Raw genomic sequence first — 19858 nt, 5'->3', positions numbered from 1 at the left:
GTGGTGCGAAAATTGCTTCTCCTGTGATAAGTGTCTAGTTTCCTCATGCTTCTAATAAATAAAACCTTGACGTCGAGCCCCACTTGGGAGATGAGTAACTTTTTATCATGTCAAAATAACGTGCATATTGTAACATCAGGATAATCTCACTAGATTTAATTAGCCTAGTTTGATGGATGTGGATGCACTATATTCACTGTTTTTTTTCACAATTTCGGGCAAATCGCCAAATTGCCGGAGTTGAAATTGCCGGAATTTTTTCAGGAAATTTCAGAATTCCGATTTTAATCGGCAAAATTGTACGCATCCTATTAATGTATCTGCATCTATTTTGAAAATGAAGCAAATTTTATGAAAATATGTATAAGAAAATGGGAAAAAAATTTCATAGAAGCACAAAAATCCCTCTAAACACTTCCGGCAAATAGATATCCGGCAAACGACAAATCGGCAAATCGGCACATTGCCGGAATTGAACATTTTCGGCAAATTTCTTTTTTTGGCAAATCGGCAACCCTTTTTAGTTACCTTATAATTAAATTATTTTATTTTATTTTGTAAGACGTCAAAATAATACTAGCTAAAATTTTATAGAGATATGAAATTTCAAATTAAACAGAAATTATTCCCAGCTCCTTTTGAGCCGATCAATATGCTCTCCGGCATCTCCGTACATTGAAGTCATCACCGCAATTCGATTTTTCCTATTTCGAGTTGTCAACTTTGTTTTGAAGTAGATAACAAGCGGAAGGCATAGATTCGCGTAGGTTACTCCCTGGAAATTTTATAACTCAAGAGCTTTATTGATACTCACCTATTACAATAGGTATCTAAATTAACATTTTAATATAAATGTTAACAACTTACCGGAAGAAATGAAACAATTGCGTAAAAAACCTCCTCTGACACAGTTGTTTTGCTTGTGATATGTATAAGCAAATTGGATCCAAATGAAGATATCATGATGCATGAGAACTGGAGAACAATTGATATACATATTGATTGGGATGTTGTAACATTTTCATATGCGGAATATCGCTCTCCAGGAGAATAGCTGCACTTTTGGATTCTGAAACTTTGTCAAAAATTCATTTGGTACCTATAGGATACTCACTGTTTCTCTGACTTCACGCAAACGTAGTACACAAACATAGTAACAATAATACAAGAAACCATGACTCCAGTGCGCACATTGTTAATTGCGCCGTAGTACACTGTCAGTTCCGGACGAAAATTGCACATTGGTACATAACCAGCTAACGAGACTCCGTAGAATACAATGTAAAATGAAAACATGGTGAGAAGAAGCTGAAGGACTAGCAGTGACGTTGCGATAAAGTATTGATGCATGTGGTAGTATCTCGATTTATAGTGGGATATTAACCTAAAGGTTAAGAATTTGTGGACTGTACATATAGTTAGTAGAACAAATCTAACCTATCAAAAGTGAGTGAGAAAACTGAATAAGTGGAGAAATAGCCTGTGGGGTAGTATAAGTATAGTTCAAAAACACAATCTGATGAGCGAAACAGTAGTTTACAAGGTTCTGAGTCATACACGACGCTCCGGTATGCCTGAGTAATCTGAAACAGAAATTTTATAATTAAGCAGTTGTCTAGAAAATATGGTTATGTCAAGCACTATTGCAAAATAATTATTACTTGCCATATTTGAAGTTGAACTTAATTTCTTAAAGATTGACCCTAACTATTTTAAAGCAATACTGAAATTAGTTTGTAATATGTTCAAAATTAGCCACTGTCGTTAATTTCAGTGACAGCATTTTCAATCCCAACTTTTCAGTTGAAAATCCATATATTTCTACAAACTGAAATCACACAGCCTCCATTTTTGCTTGAACTACTCTACATGTAGAACCCCGGGAAAGCGCGATTTTATAAAAACGGCTTAAAAAGCTAGACAAACCCGCGTCTCCAGCATCGTTGTCTGGTGGACGACTGAATTCAGCAAACACACAATTAAAATTAGCCGCGTTGAATTTGAGAATATATTATGCTTCCAAAGAGCTTGAATTGCTAGCCAAGTAAAACAGTAACTGATTAGAACTACTGTTATAATGAATATAAAGTTGAATTTCATAGTAATAGAGATTAATGCATTGGTGAGACTTTCCGAAGCACAATTTCTACTGTCAAGCTCTTCAGCGGTTTTGTTCATTTCTGGTTTGTTAATGAGAAGAGAAGCGTATTTTGAATAATATTTTCAGAATCGAGCGATCAAAATAATAATGGTCTTGATGGTCTAAAATATTGGTCTACATATTACGCGATGAGAGTCTATGGAAAGTCCTTCCCATGGGACTTTCCCAAATTATTCTAATGAATAGACTGTGACGACGAGCCACTTGGGAGAGATGAAGAGTGAAAATAATGTCAGAAGAACTTCCCGATGGTAAAATCATAGTTTGAAGTTATTGATGTGAAACATTATTCTTCCGGAAAATATTTTTCTCATCCTTTTCTTTCTTCGTAATATCATCAATAGTAGACAATAATGTAAAAGCTTTATTGATAATAACAATAATAATAATCAGAAATATGATTCGAAATATATGTTTTGGTTTGATGATCCGTTGTGTTTGACGACGATGATTGATTTGGACTTGCTTCATCTCCACCGAATGTTGGATAATCTGTCGGTTGTGGAGCTTTCTTCTTATGAATTGCAATAAACTCTTGATATTTGATTTTAAGTCCTTGCAACTATTTGTTTGCATTTTGAATGTCGACATCGTAGTCGCCTAGCCGTTTCTTGTAGTCGGCCATGCCTTCTCTCTCCGTTGGAATTCTCGTGAAGAGATCCTTCCATTGTTGATCGTAGTTCCTTATCTTTTCAATAGCAGCACGAATGCTATTGGTGATATCAGCTATCTCAGCGATTTCATCGTACACCTCTTTTTCGGAGCTCTTCTCAGCTTGATCGGCATCGTCGGTGTCATCTGCAGCCTCGATTGCCAATTTCAGCTTACGACGGATAATGCCAATGTGAGAACGAAACACCGAACTCATTGTTGATTGTGAGCAGTACGTTTGACCTCACATCAGTACTCTCTTGAATTTGTCGCAGTTGCGTAGCGACCGTGTGGGTTGATTGTGACTGTACGTTGATTGAAGTTGACTCTTGAAGTTGCTTGATGAAGTCGTTGCACTGACTCCTTGTCTTGATCCGATGCTGCCCCACTTTTCCGGGCTTGTTGTTGACTTGAAGGTGTCCGAATTGGTTGGACTTGATTGTTGATTGGTTGTTTCGAAACGACTAGTTGACGAAGTGACGAAGATAATTGGCCATTGGTTCGATATTGCCTCGGGTCACTATGGTTGCATATCATTTACACTCACACAAATTTCTCTCAAAAACTCGGCTCGTACATTGCAGTTTACCATATCTTTTTTCCAAACCTGAAATTCAGTAGTTTAACTTGTAATCAGAACATTTCTAAACTTACAATTTTCCCAATAGTCCATTCAAATTTGCTTTTATTCAAATTTCAGTAATAATGCATTTTAAAAAAATAGGAGAACGCCCGCCAGGTATTCGGAAAAATAATTTAATGAATTTTTCGCTGGTCGGGTGGTTTTATATGTTTATTTGGTATGCAAAAATATTCTTCTGCGTCTCCACACTAGCCCATATTATTTATTTTATCGACAGTTCATGTTGTCACCTGTGAACTGCTTTTCATCGCCAGGTCTCACTGCTCTATATGTACAAAAGACACAGTTTATTATAATACAAGACCAGTTAAAATTATCATTATTCCCAGCTCTTCTTGAGCCGATTCATATGATCTCCGACATCTCCGTACATTGATGTCATCACTCCAATTCGGAGCTTCCTATTTCGAATCGTTAGTTTTGTCTTGAAGTAGATAACAAGAGGAAGGCATAGGCTCGCGTAGGTTACTCCCTGAAATGATCTACCAAGTGGATTGTCAACTTGATTCTGATGGGATATGTATAAGAAAATACGTTCCCTGTTTTCAAAAGACTTAATTTCAGTCACTGCTACATTCAATCACAAAAAGTACAACTTTTTGGGACATGGATTAGTGAATCAACAAGCATATGACTAAAATAATTTAGTTACACAAGTTGATGGTAATCTGGAAACTTGTGTATAAATCTAAACTCACCGGAAAGAACGGAGCAATTTTATTGAAATTCTCTTCTGACATTAAACTTTCTCTAGCTCTGATATAATTAACGCCAAATGAGGACAACATAATGCAGGCAAACTGGAGCACAATTAATATGCACACTGATTGAGATGTTGCGACATTTTCACAAGCTATGTACCTTTCCCCAGGGGAATAACTGGTTCGATGAATTCTAAAACTTCTCCAATATTTTATAGCAGAAAAAATAATCCTCACTGCTTTTCTGATTTTACGCTCAAGTAGTAGATGAATATAGTGACAATGATGCAGAAAACCATAGTTGCCGTACGGAAATCATTGATTTTACTAAAATTGACAGCGAGTCTTGGAGTATAGTAGCAAATTGGCGCATAGCCAACAAGTGGAACTCCATATAATCCAACATAATACGTACTGAGTGAGAGAAGCAGTTGGATGATTAGAAGGGAGTTGGAGACATAGTATTGGTGCGAGAAATAGTACTTTGGTTTGTAGTGGGATACTAATCTGAAAAATAATGCATTGTAGAGCTTGAGGGTGGAAAAGATCAGCTTGCCGGTCAAAAGTAAGTGAGAAGACTGCATACGTTGAGAAATAATTAGTAAGGTAGTAGAAATACAGTTCAACTTCGCATTCCGTAAAATGGAATAGTAGTCTGCAGGGCTCGGATGAATAAACAAAGCTTCGGTATACCTGGTGAATCTGTAACTTGGGATATAGTGAATAATCCAGTAACGTGTACCCTAAAATTTTTGAGAAGGGATTTATGAACTATTGGAACATTCTTTTAGTTTTACAAGGGTAAGGTTAAATTTCTGAAACGAAGGCTTGAAGACATAAAAAGATTAGACATAGGAATTGGGACTGAAGTAGTTCGCAAGCCTAATACGGTCTAAAGTCAAATCTGTGGCTGACGTAGACAGTCCAACTAGTAGGCAAATTGACCTTGTATTTGAACTACTTATTGGTATGTTTTTCTCAGTTCCAGATTCAAATAAAACAGAATCCATTTTTTTCCGCTTTTTATCAATTTTAAAAAGCTATAATTTGACTTAAAACGGGTTAGAACATGTGGAAAAGTGAATATATACGATCCTTGATGCTCCAAAAACATTTTAAAAGGCGATTTTCAGCTATAGCATTCCAGTTGCTACCAGAGTTTCAGAGCTAAAAACTAAGAAAAGCCTAAAAGTTGAAAATTCCTTTAAACCATACCCGTGTCTCCAATGTCACTGCCTGATGAACGATGGAATTCAACAAGCACACTATTAAAATATGCCGCGTTGAATTTGAGAATATATTATTCCTTAAAAGAGCTTGAATAGCCAACCCAGCAAAGTAGAAGCTGAGGAAAATCACGGTTGCAATAAATACAAAGTTCAATTTCATTGTGGTAGAGGTCATGGCTTTGACCATACCCTCCGAGGCGCATTTCAAGCTCTCGAGGAGCTCGGTTTGGTTCATAGTTTTTCTTGTCGAAAAATAAGATAGTTGAGAATGGAAAGGAAGAATGAGAAGAAGAACAGAAAATATTTTGAAAATTAGTGAGTAGACTGCTGACTTCTAATGAATATAATCTAGTCATAAGACACTGGGGATCGATGTCACGTCATACTTTCAATTAGTGGGATTGTTGGAAATATGAATATTATTGAGTGTGTACGTGCATAAAACACAGTTTGTATAAAGATAGTATTCTAATTTCCTGTTTTTTCTGTCTGACCATGTTATTTGTAATCTACGTAAAAAAGAGAGATGAGGGTTCCGCGTACGTCTGTACCTCAGCAAATAATAAAATCAGCAAACCTGCTCAGAAAATGCGTCATGAAGTCTATGCAAGTTTACAATCAAAATTATTAAGTTAATTTATTTAAAAAAACATAACACTAAGAACTACGCTAGATGTACCCAAAAATCCAGAAATTGTCATTCCTGGCTCAACAATTGTTTTAACACAACTTAAATTGCAACACATATTATCAGGTCATTCCCAACTTTTTTTGAGCCGATTCATATGATCTCCGACATCTCCATACATTGAAGTCATAACTGCTATTCGGATCCTCCTATTTCGAATTGTCAATTTTGTCTTGAAGTAGATGACAAGTGGGAGGCATAGGCTTGCGTAGGTTACTCCCTGGAAATAAGAAATATTGAAGAGGGAATAGCGTAAAATTAGGGCTTTCATTGTTCTTCAGCGACCACATGGACCAAGACTAAAATATTTTTTTTTGCGTTCAACGTTTTTTATTCAATCTGAAAGTATTCTAAAGGCCTAATAACTACAAAAAGAAAGGGGAATATTTCAAAAATCGGCTCAACAGCGGACCAAAACAGAACAAGGCAGATTACAGAATTTTAAGCTGGCGAAAAGTTATAACCAAAAAGCGATACCTATATACAATTCTCTAATAACCGCATACCCTTTAATCCGGTCCCAGACCGGGTTATGCTTGGGTTAGAGCGCACTTGCATCAATGCAACACTGGCCGGACCGTCGTCCAGTTACCCGAATTATTTAGAATGAAAGCTTGAATAGCCTGGCTGTTTAAATTTTTCTAGGAAACTCGCTCTCTTCAGGTAAGCCCTCTCAAAGTTTCCAACTCACCGCAAAAAACGGAGCAAGTGTATGAAAATCTTCTTCTGACATCATGCTTTCCTTCGATCGAATATAGTTTACACCATACGACGACATTAGAATACACGCAAACTGGAGAACAATCAATATGCATACTGATTGAGAAGTCTCCACATTCTCATATGCCCAGTATCGCTCTCCAGGAGAATAACTCGTTCGTTGGATTCTAGAAATTTCCCATTAAAACTGATCATATTACCAGAAACTCACTGCTTCTCGGACCTCACGCTGAGATAGTAGACGAATATAATAACTATTATGCAGAAAACCATGACTACCGTGCGGAAATCATTGATTTTGAGAAAATTAACCGCGTATTTCGGAGTATAGTAGCAAATTGATACGTAGCCAAATGGCGGGACTCCATATAATCCGACATAATACGTGCCGAATGAGAGAAGGCATTGGATGATTAGGAGGGTATTTGAAACAAAGTTTTGCTGTGAGAAGTAGAACCTGGGGTTGTAGTGGGATATTAATCTGAAATTTAATAAGTCATACGGGGGAAATAGGGGAAATAATCCTAACCTGTCAAAAGTGAGTGAGAAAACTGAATACGTTGAGAAATAATTAGTAAGGTAATAAAAATATAGTTCAACTTCACATTCCGTAAAATGGAATAGTAGACTGCAGGGATCGGATGCATAAACAAAGCTTCGGTATACCTGGTGAATCTGTAACTTCAAAATTGGTAAGTAGTCGAGTTACCTGGGGTTCAACTATTTCTACTTGTACCAAAAAATGAAAATAAGGCACGTAGTTTCTTTATCTTAAAGGTGTCAATTAACACAATATTCCCTTTTTATTTTTTCTTTGATAATTGGGTGGTTAGTCTGACCAATTTTTGGGGTAAAAAATGATATCACTGGATTTCAGAGGTGATCTATGGATAATAGGTATGGCCCTATCAATCTTATAGTATTGATCAGTATTTTTTTTAACTTTTCAACATGTTGCAAACACGAAGAACTTTTTTTGTGACTGAATCTTTAATTATTCCACTAGACCGTTTTTGCGAAATACTAGATCGCAGTGTTAAGGCACAAAATCAATCATTTTTTGAACGTTAAGGCGTTGTAAAATCATGTTATATCTTAATACTGACGGTTTTTCCTAACTAGATCAGTTTTGTTGCATTTGAGACTTATATATATATATATATATAATATGTAGAGACTACTACAAAAAACGTACCCGTATTTCCAATGTCGCTGCCTGGTGGAAAACGGAATTCACCAAACACACTAGTAGAATCCGTTGCGTGGAATTTGAAAATATATTATTTCTTAAAAGAGCCAAAATTGCCAGCCGAGCAAAGTAGAAGCTAAGGAAAATCACAGTGGCAATGATTAGAAAGCTGATTTTCACAGGTATAGAGGTCATGGCATTGACGATACCTTCAGAAGCACACTTCGGACCATCGATGAGCTCGTTCATAGCTTTATTAGGAAATTTAGTTGAGAAGGAAGTGTGAAGAGAGTGGAAAAGTGAAAAATATTAGAAATTTGAGGCTGAATACATCGAGTCACTTGGGATAGAGAATTTTGTGCAAGAGAATCTCGATGAAGTCACAATTAATACAAAGGAGAATCACATGGGCATAATTCCAAATTTTTATTTAATAAATCGTGATAAAAAATATCAGTTATATCAATCATGTTATGACAAGAGACCGGACATAATGATACGCTTGAGGCGTAGACATCAGACACAAGATACAAAAAACATGTGGCATTTAAGACCAATTAAACGTTAGTTGGAGGTACTTCCACATTCAAACAACACACAAATCGGATTTTGTTACTTGGTCGCAAATAATAATCACAGCAAAAGTGTCTGCAATTTTCAGGAAACATCGTCACAAAATCATATTCTCACAATAATCAAATCAAATCAACGAGCTCTAACCTGGAAGCAGCTGAAAAAGCAGAAATAGTCATTGCATTTTATAACAAATCTGACCGAATCAAATTATCGTTGTTATTCCCAGCTCTTTTTGAGCCGATTGATATGATCTCCGACATCTCCGTACATTGACGTCATAACTGCGATTCGAAATTTCCGATTTCGAATTGTTATTTTTGTTTTGAAGTAGATGACAAGTGGGAGGCATAGATTTGCGTAAGTGACACCCTGGAAATGAACGATGAGAAATTTAAATGTCATAGCTTAGGTCGCAGGTTGCTCAAGTCGCTCAAGGTCGATTTAGGAGGCTCCAGGTTGATCTAGGCCGGTCTAGGTCGCTCTGGAGCCTTCTTCGAGTCGCTCAGGTTGCTTCAGGTCGCGCTAGGTCGCACTAGGTAGCTCTAGGTCCCTCCTGGTTACTCTAGGTCATCCTAGGCCTCTCCTGGTTGCTGTAGGTCGCAAGGCGTTTTAGGTCAAAAGACGTTCTAGGTCGCTCAGGCTCGTTTCAGGTCGCTCAGGCTCGTTTCAGGTCGCTCAAGGTCGATCTAGAACACTATAGGTCGCTCTAGGTCTCTCCTATTTGCTGTAGATCGCGAGGCTCTCACCGGAAAGAATGGTGCAATTTTATTGAAGAGCTCTTCCGATAGTGAACCTTGTAGTGATCTGATATCTATCAGAGGGGTGAGTCATGGTTTTGTGGAAAAAAACCAACGAGCTGAGAGATTTTACAATTCAAATTTCAAGTACATAAATAGGAAAATTTCTACAGAATTTATTTTTCATCACTGAAAGTGGATTAGGCTTTTGAAAAGTCTACCCACAAGTTACTCAAATTTCAAAGAAACCAAACACTTTTTGGTAAAGCTAGCTGGAAATCAAGAAACCTGTTTCAAAACAACCGGAAAATCTTCAAATTTTAGGCCAAACAATTGAAATGCCGGAGGAGGACACCTCGAGGTGTGATGGGTGCCAGCAGTCTGCGTCTCGTATCTAATAGTGATATTTCTGACACCGTCTGGGCGTCTGGCAAAGATTACCGTAATTCCTGTGTTAGTCTAGCGCCTTCTCTACTTTGGCAGCTTGTATACTGAAACCGCTTTAAAACCTCCCTAAAACCGCTCCAAACCCGCTCCAAATGCGCTCCAAAACCGCTCCGAAATCGCTCTGAAACCGCTCCAAATCCGCTCCAAATGCGCTTCAAAACCGCTCTAAAATCACTCCAAAACCGCTCCATAACCCCTCAAAAAAGATTTAAAATCATTTTTTAAAACATTAACGATTTATGTAATTGAACACAGGATCAAATAAATTATGCTCTGCTATTCTTTCCACAAACATATCCATACACTGATCTCGGATGTTTCCCCTCCAGATCAAACATGCAGTTGTTATCATCCAGCATGGCCGGTTGCCAGAATTTGCCGCCCCAGGTAACGGCGGCTCTTGCAGCCAGCATCACCGCACACGGCTGCTTGAGCTCATCGTTATCCGGCTGTAAGTTGTCCCACACAAATCCGGCAACTCCTGTCGCTGAGCCATCAGTCCAAGCGAAGGAGTTCTGTCTACCGCATCCATTTGTCCATAGCCATTGTTTGAGGCAAGCCGTGGTTCTTTTGGCTCCGATCCACACGGATCCGGTGTTGGCTTTGATCACGGATAGAGCCATGTCTGAAAATTAAAAGATTATTAAGGAATGGGGAATAGGCTAACTGTTAATTTGCAGGGCTTCCTCCATGTTCTGAAGACTAGAAAGTGTAGCTCCATAGGATTGACATTGGATTTGTGCATCGGCTTGAGTCATACGTGCACCGAATACTCGGACACACCAGCCACCGTTTGGACGGTTGAATCGACGCCAGCCAGCATCACAGCCACCCTGGAATTTTAGAAAGTGGGGCTGGAATTTGCAAAGAGTCTAAATCTACAGTTGCCAAAATTCGGCAGTTTGCCAAAAGTCAGGGGTGATCAGAATGAAGTTTCATCACAATTAAGCCATTCCTAATGTTTTGGCGCGAAATTTAAATTTTCTGAGAATTTTTTTTCGCGGGAAACTCAAATTTTCTCAGATAAATTTTTTGGCAGAAAATACAAACTTCTGGGAAATCACCCACGATCCCTTAGTTGACAAGAAATTTCAGTGGAGCGCATTTAGGTTACTGTCAACTTGGACTTACATTTGTGGGGCGACCCCCTCCATTTCCATTTCCATTTCCATTTCCAGGTGGCCTTCCACCACCATTTCCTGGCCTAGGTCTTCCTCCACCGTTACCATCTGAAATTTCCAATCAGACTAGCAGGAGCTGACCTGAAATCACCTACCTTCGCACGACTCACTGGACGAGGAGCCAAAGTTGCCGGCCGCGGCGAACCCGATAAGGAATACCAGCGGAATTATCATTTTTGCACACATTTGCAAGTGTTCTCGGGTGATCGGAAGCTTTTATAGTAACATCTTTATGTTTTGTTCACCGAAAAAGTTTGCAAAGTCGTACTTGGTAGGTTGTAGTTTTATGATTGTGCTTGTAGTTTGCACCGGGAAAGTTTGTTTTCCAAAATTAAAAAAAAAATGTTTCGAAACTCCCGAAAAATATGAAATTAATGTATCATGTAATTTGTAGTTTGTAGTTTGTAGTTTGAAGTTTGAGATTTTAATTTTTTAGTTTTCGGTTTCTTTCTGAATCAACAATTTTATGGTTCGTAGTCTAAAAAACGATTGAATTTTGAAATATAAAGTGAAAAATTAATGCAGTTTTCAGTTTATTTTCCCCTATTCCAACATTTTCTGACCGGCACTTGCTCATTGAGCCAGAAAACACGGAGAAGCTACGCGAGCACATTTTTCTCTGCATCTGTGTCGTCTCTCGGCTCTCTTCTCACTCTACATCTTCGCAGCTTTTTCTCCAAATATATTCTAGTTTCTTTTTAAGATTTTCCCCTAATTGAAACAATTTTCAGCTCAAAAAAAAATGTGCGATGAATATTTCAAATGGCGTAACAATACTGTACGGGTCGCCGGAATCGTGTTCTCCATGATTTTTGTATCGGTTTTCTTTGTGAGTTATTTTTTGAGTTTATAACATTCAAAAACTAAAACAGCGAGAAAATTTGAAAAAATAAGTTTTTCGATCATTTTAGGAAGTTTTTTGAAAAAGTGCCAAGTGGCGCAGTGGAAATTTTCGATGAAAACCCTTTCAATCTGGAGACCGGGGTTCGAATCCCCACTGTGGCAACTTATTTTTCAACCTTTTGTTAGGTTAACTTAAGAGTCTTGAGCTCAAAAATCACACAAAACTGATACGGTTGACATCAGAGCACTATAATTAGTCTAATATCATATAAACTTGAAAAAAAACGTTGCCACGGTGGGGACTCGAACCCCGGTCATTTGATTGGAAAAGGCTTTCGGCGAAAATCCCACTGCGCCATTCGAACACTTTTTAAAAAATGATTGAAAATCAAAATTTCTTGTAATTTTTGAAACTTCGAGCAATTTTGAGCAATTTTCGTTAATTTTGAGTTGAGAAATCATGTTTTTAACCGATTTTTTTCAGATCTACATGTGCCTTGTCGGTATGGCAAAAAAACGGCGATTAGCTGCACAAGCACCGATATTCGATTTCGACGAAGGAAATACAGATATTCTGCGAAAAACCTCGGAGTTACCGGATCTTCAGCCCCCGCCTGCATATGACGTGCTCCAAGAGCCACCTCCACCAACTTATAGCTCTTTGTTAAGGAGTCAGTGATCTCAATTTTTGAAAAAAATGATTTTTTCAAATGTATGTAATAAACTAATATTGAGAGTTGGTCTTTAGAAAATTAAAAAAAAAATAATTTTTCAAATGTTTATTCAAGAAAACCAAAAGCATTAAAGCATATGAAGTGACGGCCGGAATTGCTTCTGAGCCATGTGAAATCGCTGTCGTGTCTCCGGTGATTCGACGGATATCCAGTGATACCTGAAATTTCGGGATTATTTTATTTTTCAATTATTTCCAATAAGACTTCAGGTAGAACAAATATATGAACTTCTCTTTAAAAAAAACGGTTTAAAATCGATTTTTGAAAAAGAAAATTGTCGAAAATGTCCAAATGACGCAGTGGAATTTTCGACAAGAACCTTTTATAATCAAACTACCTGGGTTCGAGTCCCCACTGTGGCACTTTCTTTTTTCAAAGTTTTATCAGACTAATTAAAAGTAATTAAAAGGTTTTTAATTCAAAATGTCTCACCGCGGACTCCGAATGATGGCTTTTGAAGCGGATTGCTTGTGCTCGCAGTAAACCCTTATTGAGACTCCGTGCGCCAGGGATTCCATTGGTTTTGGGTGGCATTTTATCCGCGTCACGTGAGACGGTGTAAATACTACATTGGCACCTTCTTCGAGCAAATGCTGAAAATTTGTAGGATCAGAAGAAAACTGAAATTCGTGAACCGAGCCGGCTAAGACTAAGCCTTAGCCTAAGTTTAAGTCTAAGTTTAAGCCTATGTTTAAGCCTAGACCTAAGCCTAATTTTTTTTACAAATCACGCTCACCCTATAACACTTGGATACAACCATCGCAAAGAAGTACTCGAACCCAAATTCCACCGTTGGGAATGGCTGTTCCTCTTCCAGCAGGTACGTCTCGTCCTTGATCGACTTGTGCACGAGCACCTCGGTTCGGAGCCTGAATAAACCTTTTTTTAGTGAATTTTCCCTCGCAGCTAAGACCCTTACCCATCCCTAGAGTGCTTGACAATCATAAACTCCAAAAATAATCCAGCAACGTTTTGATTTAACGGCATTACACGTGGAATAGAATCGACGGGGCCGTGTGTTCGGTATGTGACGGCCTCGTCGACTAGTCGGATGAAATCTCGGCCTCTGTAAAAAAAAATTGGTTTCAAAATTTAGGATCGAAAAAAAAAATTTCAGATACCTTAACTGAACCTTGTTGGCTTTGAGATCCTTGATGTTATACCACTCTGCGGCTAGGGATTCCTGATCGGGTTCTGTTTTCAGGTCACCGCCTGGAAAAATACAAATTCAGAAAATGGAATTTGAAAATGCTTTTAAAAAAATTTTTAACCTTTTTATAGCGTATTTCAAAAAAATTGTGCACGTGGCGCAGTGGGATTTTCGATGAAACCCCTTTCAATTGGGAGACCGTGGTTCGAGTCCCCACAGTGGTAAATTCTTTCTTCAAAGCTTCGTTTGGCTAATTCACGTGGTATCAGGGTGTCTGGCTTCATCTACGTATTTCTACAAAAAATGCGGGAGAAGAGACGCAGCCTTTCAAGTGATTTTGTCTGTTTAAGAACGTGCTGACTTCATTTTTTTTGGGCAAAAAAATCCCGCACTTTTTGTAGATCGAACCGTGATGGGACTGCCTGACACCATGTGCTAATTCAAGTGCGTTGAGATGAGAAATCATAGCTATATTCACTGAAAACGTTTCAAAATATCACGCTCATAGTGGTGAGGGTTTAATTTTGAAACATTTAGAGCAAAACTAACAGAATTGGGTCTAAAGGTACGAATTTTGCTCAAAAGTTGTAAATTAGGTAAAAAATTCAAAAATTGTGGTCAAAATTTGCAGAATTTAGTTCAAATTTCTACAAATAAAATGCCTGAACCTGAGAGTTTTTGGCGGGAAATTCAAATTTTTAAGGAACATTTTTGGCGAAAATTCAAATTTTTAATAGAAAAATAAATAAGCTCACTGAGTTCTCACCTGTAATATTACAATAAAAAGCATATCGATACCATCCGGATCCTTGAACTTGTAGTGACAGGAGTTCCACAACATCACAACTGTACCCAGTCTCCTCTTTAACCTCTCGTACCACTGCTTCTTCAATTGTCTCACCAGCTTCTACCCGTCCGGCAGGCATATACCATTTCCCACGACAACTTTTCTTGGCCTCTTGGATTAGGAGCACCTGGAAATTTGAATTTTATAAAAAATCATTTTTTGGGCTGAGCTACTAAAGCTTTTTCGTTTCGAGACCCATCGCCGCAAATAAAAATTACCTCTGTGTCGTCTCCCTGGTTCCGTAGAATAATTGCAGCAGCGACATAGTTTACATTGTCATGTAACCTTACATAGCGACATTCTGGAATATTTAGGTTTTTAAAAATTTGTTTTTTTTTATTATTTTTTTTTCATTCAAAAAGGTTTTTCAAGTATCAAATTTACAACAAAAAACCTTGAAAAACTCACTGCCCAACTGCATATCCGGCACCCTTGGCTCATTTTTCTTCTTCGCAACTGCCCCATTTGTGTGACCATTCAAGTTTTCTGGAAACTTCTATAATTTCCAGATTCCTATCAGTTCAAAGGCTTACCAACTACAGAATCACCATTTCCCATAAGCCGGGAGGCTTCTGGCGTGTGATCTCCGCTTTCGGCGATGTACTCCTCTTCGACTAGGTCCAACTTTCCAAGTGGCATTTTTCTGGAATAAAAATTGGTAAAACTGATATATCTGACGAAATTTTTACAAGAAAATGGTTCCGAAACGCGAAAAAATTTTTTGACAAAAAAGTGCACGGATGGTGTAGTGGGATTCTGGAGGAGTTGGTAATCTCAAGACCGGGGTTCAAGTCCCCACGGTGGCAAATTATTTTTTCAGTTTTTTTATTAAACTAATAAGGGTTTTTTGTGCAATATATTAGTTTTTTGACATTTTTAAAGAATTTTTTTTTTGGAAAAAATTTTACTTTTGTTTTTTGAATTTTTTTAAACAATTTTTTTAAAGTTTTTGGATTTTTAAAAATTTTTTGCAGTGGCTTAAAATCAATATCAATCCTATGAAAATGTTTAGAAATCGTTTTTAAAAACTCCTTCCAACGAAAAACGTATACGAACACCCAAACAAATACACACAATTGAAACGTTTTGGAAAACGATACATTGAGATACGCAGAGATAAAAAGGGCAAAATGCAACGGGCGGAACATCTTTATTAACTGGGCAATGAACTGCGCGAAAACTAGGGTGACGAGATGGGGCACGGCGATTAGAGGGAGAAAACGCCGGGATTGACTGGGAAAATGAGGCGGCGAGGTTTAAAACGGTCTGAAAAAAGGTTCAAAACCAGTTTTTACCAAAAATTTGGGTCATATTACAAAATTTCAGAAAATGTACGAATGGCGCAGTGGGATTTTGGATAGCTTCCAATCTCAACGCCGGGGTTCGAACCCCCGCTGTGGCAAATATTTTTATTGGCTTTTTTAAGCAGTTTTTAATGGCGAGATCAACATTTTGCATGTGTATAGCAGGAATTTCTTAGGATATCGTTGGTTTGGAGGGTGGGTCAAGTACCTTTTGTAGTATCAAATGTCTTCTATAGCTTCCGGTATAAATGACATAGGCTTTCTGAGCATCATAAATTGGAACACATGGTACATAGAGGAAATTATATTTTAGAAAAGAGTGAAAAATTGGTGTCATCTACCGGAGTCGAACCCCGGTGTTGTGATTGGTAGTTTTGGAAAATCCAACTGAGCCATTCGAGCGAAATTTTTAAAGTGTTCAAAAATGACTTAAACTTCAAAAAATTAACATAACTATTAATATTTAGAAAATTTCAGACTATTTGTAATCCCTGTGATCCAAAAATTCCCTCTTGATTCCGGCGAAAACTTGCAAAAGTGCACAAATCGAGAAAACCAAGGAATAGTATATGCTTGCAAGTATGCACACACAACGAAATGCAAACAAATCCATTAAATGGCGTCGTGGGGGCCCTCTCCCCGCCACATTGGAAGGCGGCTGGGTGACTAAAAAGAGCCCCTCCCGCGCCTTTTTGTTTTCTCTGACCTATTTGGAAATGGGGGTAGAGACGCAGAAAAACATGTTTTTCGAATTGAAATTGCACATTGAGCACTTTGTGAGAAAGGATTTTAATTGTCGGAGGTTTGAGCCAAAAATTGGCAGTTTTGGAAAACCAGTTTTCGGTTTTTCTTCATATTCAGATTGTGAGTCTATGATTTTCGAATTCAGCACTATCGAATTAGTCTAGTCACATTAAAAAAAAATTATTAAAAAAGGTGCCACGGTGGGGACTCGAACCCTGGTCTTGAGATTGGTAGATATGAAAAATCCCACTGCGCCATTCGGGCAATATTTCGAAAATTGTCCAAAAATATTGGAAATTGACCATTTAAAAGAATCTTAAACCTATAAACTGTGAAAACATACATTTTCAGGCATTTTTTAGTTTGGTAGGGTAAAAAACTGTGAAAACTGACTTATCTTAAATTTTTTATGTTTTTCGAGGCTTTTTGCAATATTTTTCTAATTGAGACCCTCTCAATTAGTCTAGTAACAATTTGAAAAAAAAGCTACCACAGTGGGGACTCGAACCCCGGTCATTAGATTTTCAGGGGCGTTTGTCGAAAATCCCACTGCGCCACTTGTGCAATTAAAAAAATAGGTGTAAAAATTATGGTGTGTCCATAGTCTGCGGAAAACGGGAATTTCCCGCGTGCGGAAGCGTCCATAGTCTGCGGAAAAAAAACAAGGAGTTTCTCGCTTTGTTATTGGTCAATTTCAAAATAGTGGGCGTGTCCAACCAATTAGAGGTTGTAAAATTTTAAGCTGAGCAATGGGAAAGCGAAACAACTGCAGACCACGCCTACTTTTTTGAATTTTGAGGAAAAAAAAGCGAGGAAACTCCGGTTTTTCCGCAGACTATGGACGCTTCCGCACGCAGGAAATTCCCGTTTTCCGCAGACTATGGACGCACCATTAAAAACTGCTCTAAAATGTAAATTTCACATAGTTTTTGAGTGTTTAAGCTTATGAAAACTAACAAAAATATTTTTTTCAGAAAATATTAGGCTATCATAAAAAAGTTTTTTTTTTAGTGTTTCAGACATTTTCAGTACAAAGCGCTGTAATTTTTAAGCTCAGATTGTATGAATCAACCTATTGAAACCTAGAAAAAAGAAGTTGCCACTGCCGGGACTCGAACCTTGGTCGTTAAATTGTAATGGGTGTTTGTCGAAAATCCCACTGCGCCACATAAGTTAGTTTAGGCATTTTTAATCGAGATTTTCAAGATGTTTCCGGAAACAAAAAAAATTCAACGAAAAATTGAGCTTCTGCTTCTGCTGATGCTCATCGTATTGTGGTTTAGAGCTCCCATCCTCTTCTAAACCAGTCTGTGTCGTCTTCTGAGACCCCTATGTATATGGTGTGAGGGGGGAGCAGCGACTCCCCCCCCCCCCCCCCCCCCTCCTTTTAAGGCTCTGGCTGGACGAAAAAGTGTGGAATTGGGCGGACACGCAGCGTGTTGAAGGAAGTGCATCGATTTACGAACTCCTTCTTTTCTTTTTCCTCATCTTTTCGTGCATCGGAAGGCTCAATGTGCTTCTGCTCCCCCTCTCCCGCTTCTTCCAACACATTGAGCCCCACCCCATGGTGGGGTCCCCCCATTGTACACTTTTTGACTCTTGAGATATTCAACACGATTAATGTGAGAGATAGACATAGTGAGAAAAATGAGCAAGAAAATTATTTGCAGTTACGGGGGTTCGAACCCCGGTCTTTGGGATTGGATTGATAGGGGGAGCAAAATCACACTGCGCCATTAGTTGCCGCTTTCAAAATTTGCCGAAACTACGATTTTTGAAATCAGCGCACTCGAATTAGCCTGGCCGAACTTTGAAAAAAAAAATTGCCACAGTGTAGGCTCGAACCCCGGTCTTCTGACTGGAAGGCTTTTAGTGGAAAATACCACTGCGCCACTTGGACATTTTTTTTTGTAAACTGCACAGGAAGTGTAAAATTCTGAAAACTACTATGATTTTCGAAATTTGCGCACTTAAATTAGCCTAGCCGAACATTGAAAAAAAAAGTTGCCACATTGGGGACTCGAACCACGGACTTCTGATTGGAAGATTTTCGTGGAAAATCCCACTGCGCCATTGGGACAACTTTTCGAAAATTTTCAGATTTTTCTGTTTTTACATAAAGCATTTTAAAGCTATTTTTACAAAACTATAAACGAAAAGTAAACAAAAAAGTGGAAAATTTAAAATTTCTGAGCAAGAAAAAAAGGAGTAAAAATAGAAAATTGTCGGGAAGCACTAACCCCACCCGGGTGGGGTGTATTGTTGTGCTCAAAAATTTATGAGAACCCAACAGAGCGGGGCCAATATATGAAGCCTCCCCTCTCTCTCCTCGCTGTTGGGGTCCTAACGGCCGCCGAAAAAAAAAATAGTGAGTGAGAAGTGGAGCGTTGTGGAAAGGGATTTGAGTGTTCTCGACTTCTCGTGTGTTTACGAGCGACGTGTTGCAAATTTTGACAAACTGACTGACATGTGTCACTGGGGCAAACTGACCGGAAAATGAGTGTGTAAGAGAATTATCACCTGAAAACACGCCGGATTTCAGAGGTTTTAAGTTTGGAAGTTGCTTTCAAACTCGTTTAAATACGAGTATAAAGGCAAAATTTTGAATTTCAAACTGTTTTTCAGAAATTTGTCCGAGTGGCTCAGTGCGATTTTCGACGGCTACCACTCACAAGACCAGGGTTCGAGTCCCCATAGTGGCATATATTTTTATTAGAGTGTATATGACTAATTCAAGAGCGCTGAGTGTAAAAAACAATGTTTCCCAAGCTGAAAAGTGTAAAAATGTCGGAAAACTACGAATTTTCTCATTCTTGTAGGAAATCAACTGAAACTTCAGATTTGCACAGATTTTATAACATTAAATCATCAAAAAATCACTCAAAGGTAACATTTTATTACAGACTTTTCATTACTGGGCACTTTTCAAAAATGCTGTACAAATGGCGCAGTGGGATTTTCGACGAAAAAGCTTCCAGTCAAAGGACCGTGGTTCGAGTCTCCACTGTGGCAAACTTTTTTCCATAGTGTTGTTAGGCTAAACTTTCAATTCTCAACCCAAAAATTATAATATCAATTCCTAAACAGCAGAGAAAAACCTTGAAAAATAAGAATTTGAGAATAATCAGCGGAATATCGGCTGAAAATGTAGATTTTCTCAGTTTTTAAAGCCTTAAATCGTCAAGAACTCAATAAAATTCAAATTTACCCGAAATTATGTCATTTCTGGGAAATTGTCAAAAATGTCCAAATGGAGCAGTGGGATTTTCGACGAAAAAGCTTCCAGTCAAAAGGCCATGGTTCGAGTCCCCGT

General features: G+C 38.2%; 6 protein-coding genes, 3 non-coding genes and 2 pseudogenes across 11 annotated transcripts; 3 read left to right on the top strand and 8 right to left on the bottom strand.

Annotated features, from left to right (window-relative positions):
- Window positions 1-622: 622 nt before the first annotated feature.
- sra-18 (Serpentine receptor class alpha-18) lies at window positions 623-2178 on the bottom strand (the record flags this gene model as incomplete). The annotated part of the gene is made up of 5 exons (NM_060813.1): window positions 623-775; window positions 868-1069; window positions 1115-1384; window positions 1438-1583; window positions 1927-2178. 5 exons carry the CDS (start codon window positions 2176-2178, stop codon window positions 623-625), a joined length of 1023 nt encoding a protein of 340 aa, NP_493214.1.
- A 406-nt stretch (window positions 2179-2584) lies between these two features.
- Window positions 2585-3029, bottom strand: F28C12.6 (annotated as a pseudogene). Its single transcript has one exon. A coding segment is annotated over exon 1 (445 nt).
- Window positions 3030-3774: 745 nt separating this feature from the next.
- Window positions 3775-5620, bottom strand: sra-17 (Serpentine receptor class alpha-17; the record flags this gene model as incomplete). Its single annotated transcript, NM_060811.2, has 5 exons — window positions 3775-3927; window positions 4154-4349; window positions 4394-4663; window positions 4713-4858; window positions 5372-5620. The coding sequence occupies 5 exons, from the start codon at window positions 5618-5620 to the stop codon at window positions 3775-3777; spliced, it is 1014 nt and encodes a 337-aa protein (NP_493212.2).
- Window positions 5621-6140: 520 nt separating this feature from the next.
- sra-25 (Serpentine receptor class alpha-25) lies at window positions 6141-8231 on the bottom strand (the record flags this gene model as incomplete). Its single annotated transcript, NM_060810.2, has 5 exons — window positions 6141-6293; window positions 6765-6960; window positions 7005-7274; window positions 7323-7468; window positions 7989-8231. 5 exons carry the CDS (start codon window positions 8229-8231, stop codon window positions 6141-6143), a joined length of 1008 nt encoding a protein of 335 aa, NP_493211.2.
- A 546-nt stretch (window positions 8232-8777) lies between these two features.
- On the bottom strand, window positions 8778-8960 carry T26E3.12 (annotated as a pseudogene). Its single transcript has one exon. A coding segment is annotated over exon 1 (183 nt).
- Window positions 8961-9960: 1000 nt separating this feature from the next.
- Window positions 9961-11127, bottom strand: clec-103 (C-type lectin domain-containing protein). Its single transcript, NM_060809.4, has 4 exons — window positions 11019-11127; window positions 10874-10971; window positions 10410-10575; window positions 9961-10367 (listed from the first exon to the last, which is right to left on the bottom strand). Exons 1-4 carry the CDS (start codon window positions 11107-11109, stop codon window positions 10009-10011), a joined length of 714 nt encoding a protein of 237 aa, NP_493210.2. The 5' UTR covers window positions 11110-11127; the 3' UTR covers window positions 9961-10008.
- Window positions 11128-11644: 517 nt separating this feature from the next.
- T26E3.10 (resistance to Congo red protein) lies at window positions 11645-12502 on the top strand. Its single transcript, NM_001026470.3, has 2 exons — window positions 11645-11752; window positions 12251-12502. Exons 1-2 carry the CDS (start codon window positions 11666-11668, stop codon window positions 12443-12445), a joined length of 282 nt encoding a protein of 93 aa, NP_001021641.1. The 5' UTR covers window positions 11645-11665; the 3' UTR covers window positions 12446-12502.
- A 32-nt stretch (window positions 12503-12534) lies between these two features.
- On the bottom strand, window positions 12535-15140 carry ndx-1 (Putative nudix hydrolase 1). Its single transcript, NM_060808.4, has 9 exons — window positions 15031-15140; window positions 14906-14983; window positions 14716-14798; window positions 14417-14624; window positions 13622-13712; window positions 13420-13566; window positions 13237-13369; window positions 12933-13093; window positions 12535-12658 (listed from the first exon to the last, which is right to left on the bottom strand). The coding sequence occupies exons 1-9, from the start codon at window positions 15134-15136 to the stop codon at window positions 12568-12570; spliced, it is 1098 nt and encodes a 365-aa protein (NP_493209.1). The 5' UTR covers window positions 15137-15140; the 3' UTR covers window positions 12535-12567.
- Window positions 15141-16749: 1609 nt separating this feature from the next.
- On the bottom strand, window positions 16750-16822 carry T26E3.15. Its single transcript, NR_050656.1, has one exon. It is a non-coding gene; the product is annotated as an Unclassified non-coding RNA T26E3.15 (non-coding RNA).
- T26E3.16 lies at window positions 16750-16822 on the top strand. Its single transcript, NR_050657.1, has one exon. It is a non-coding gene; the product is annotated as an Unclassified non-coding RNA T26E3.16 (non-coding RNA).
- Window positions 16823-19802: 2980 nt separating this feature from the next.
- Window positions 19803-19855, top strand: T26E3.13. Its single transcript, NR_050655.1, has one exon. It is a non-coding gene; the product is annotated as an Unclassified non-coding RNA T26E3.13 (non-coding RNA).
- Window positions 19856-19858: the final 3 nt, after the last annotated feature.

The sequence above is a fragment of the Caenorhabditis elegans genome, chromosome I (genome assembly GCF_000002985.6).
Source record: "Caenorhabditis elegans chromosome I".
NCBI classification, from domain to species: domain Eukaryota; kingdom Metazoa; phylum Nematoda; class Chromadorea; order Rhabditida; family Rhabditidae; genus Caenorhabditis; species Caenorhabditis elegans.
Note: the sequence above shows the minus strand (reverse complement) of the source record. Positions and strands in the feature narration are given on the sequence as shown.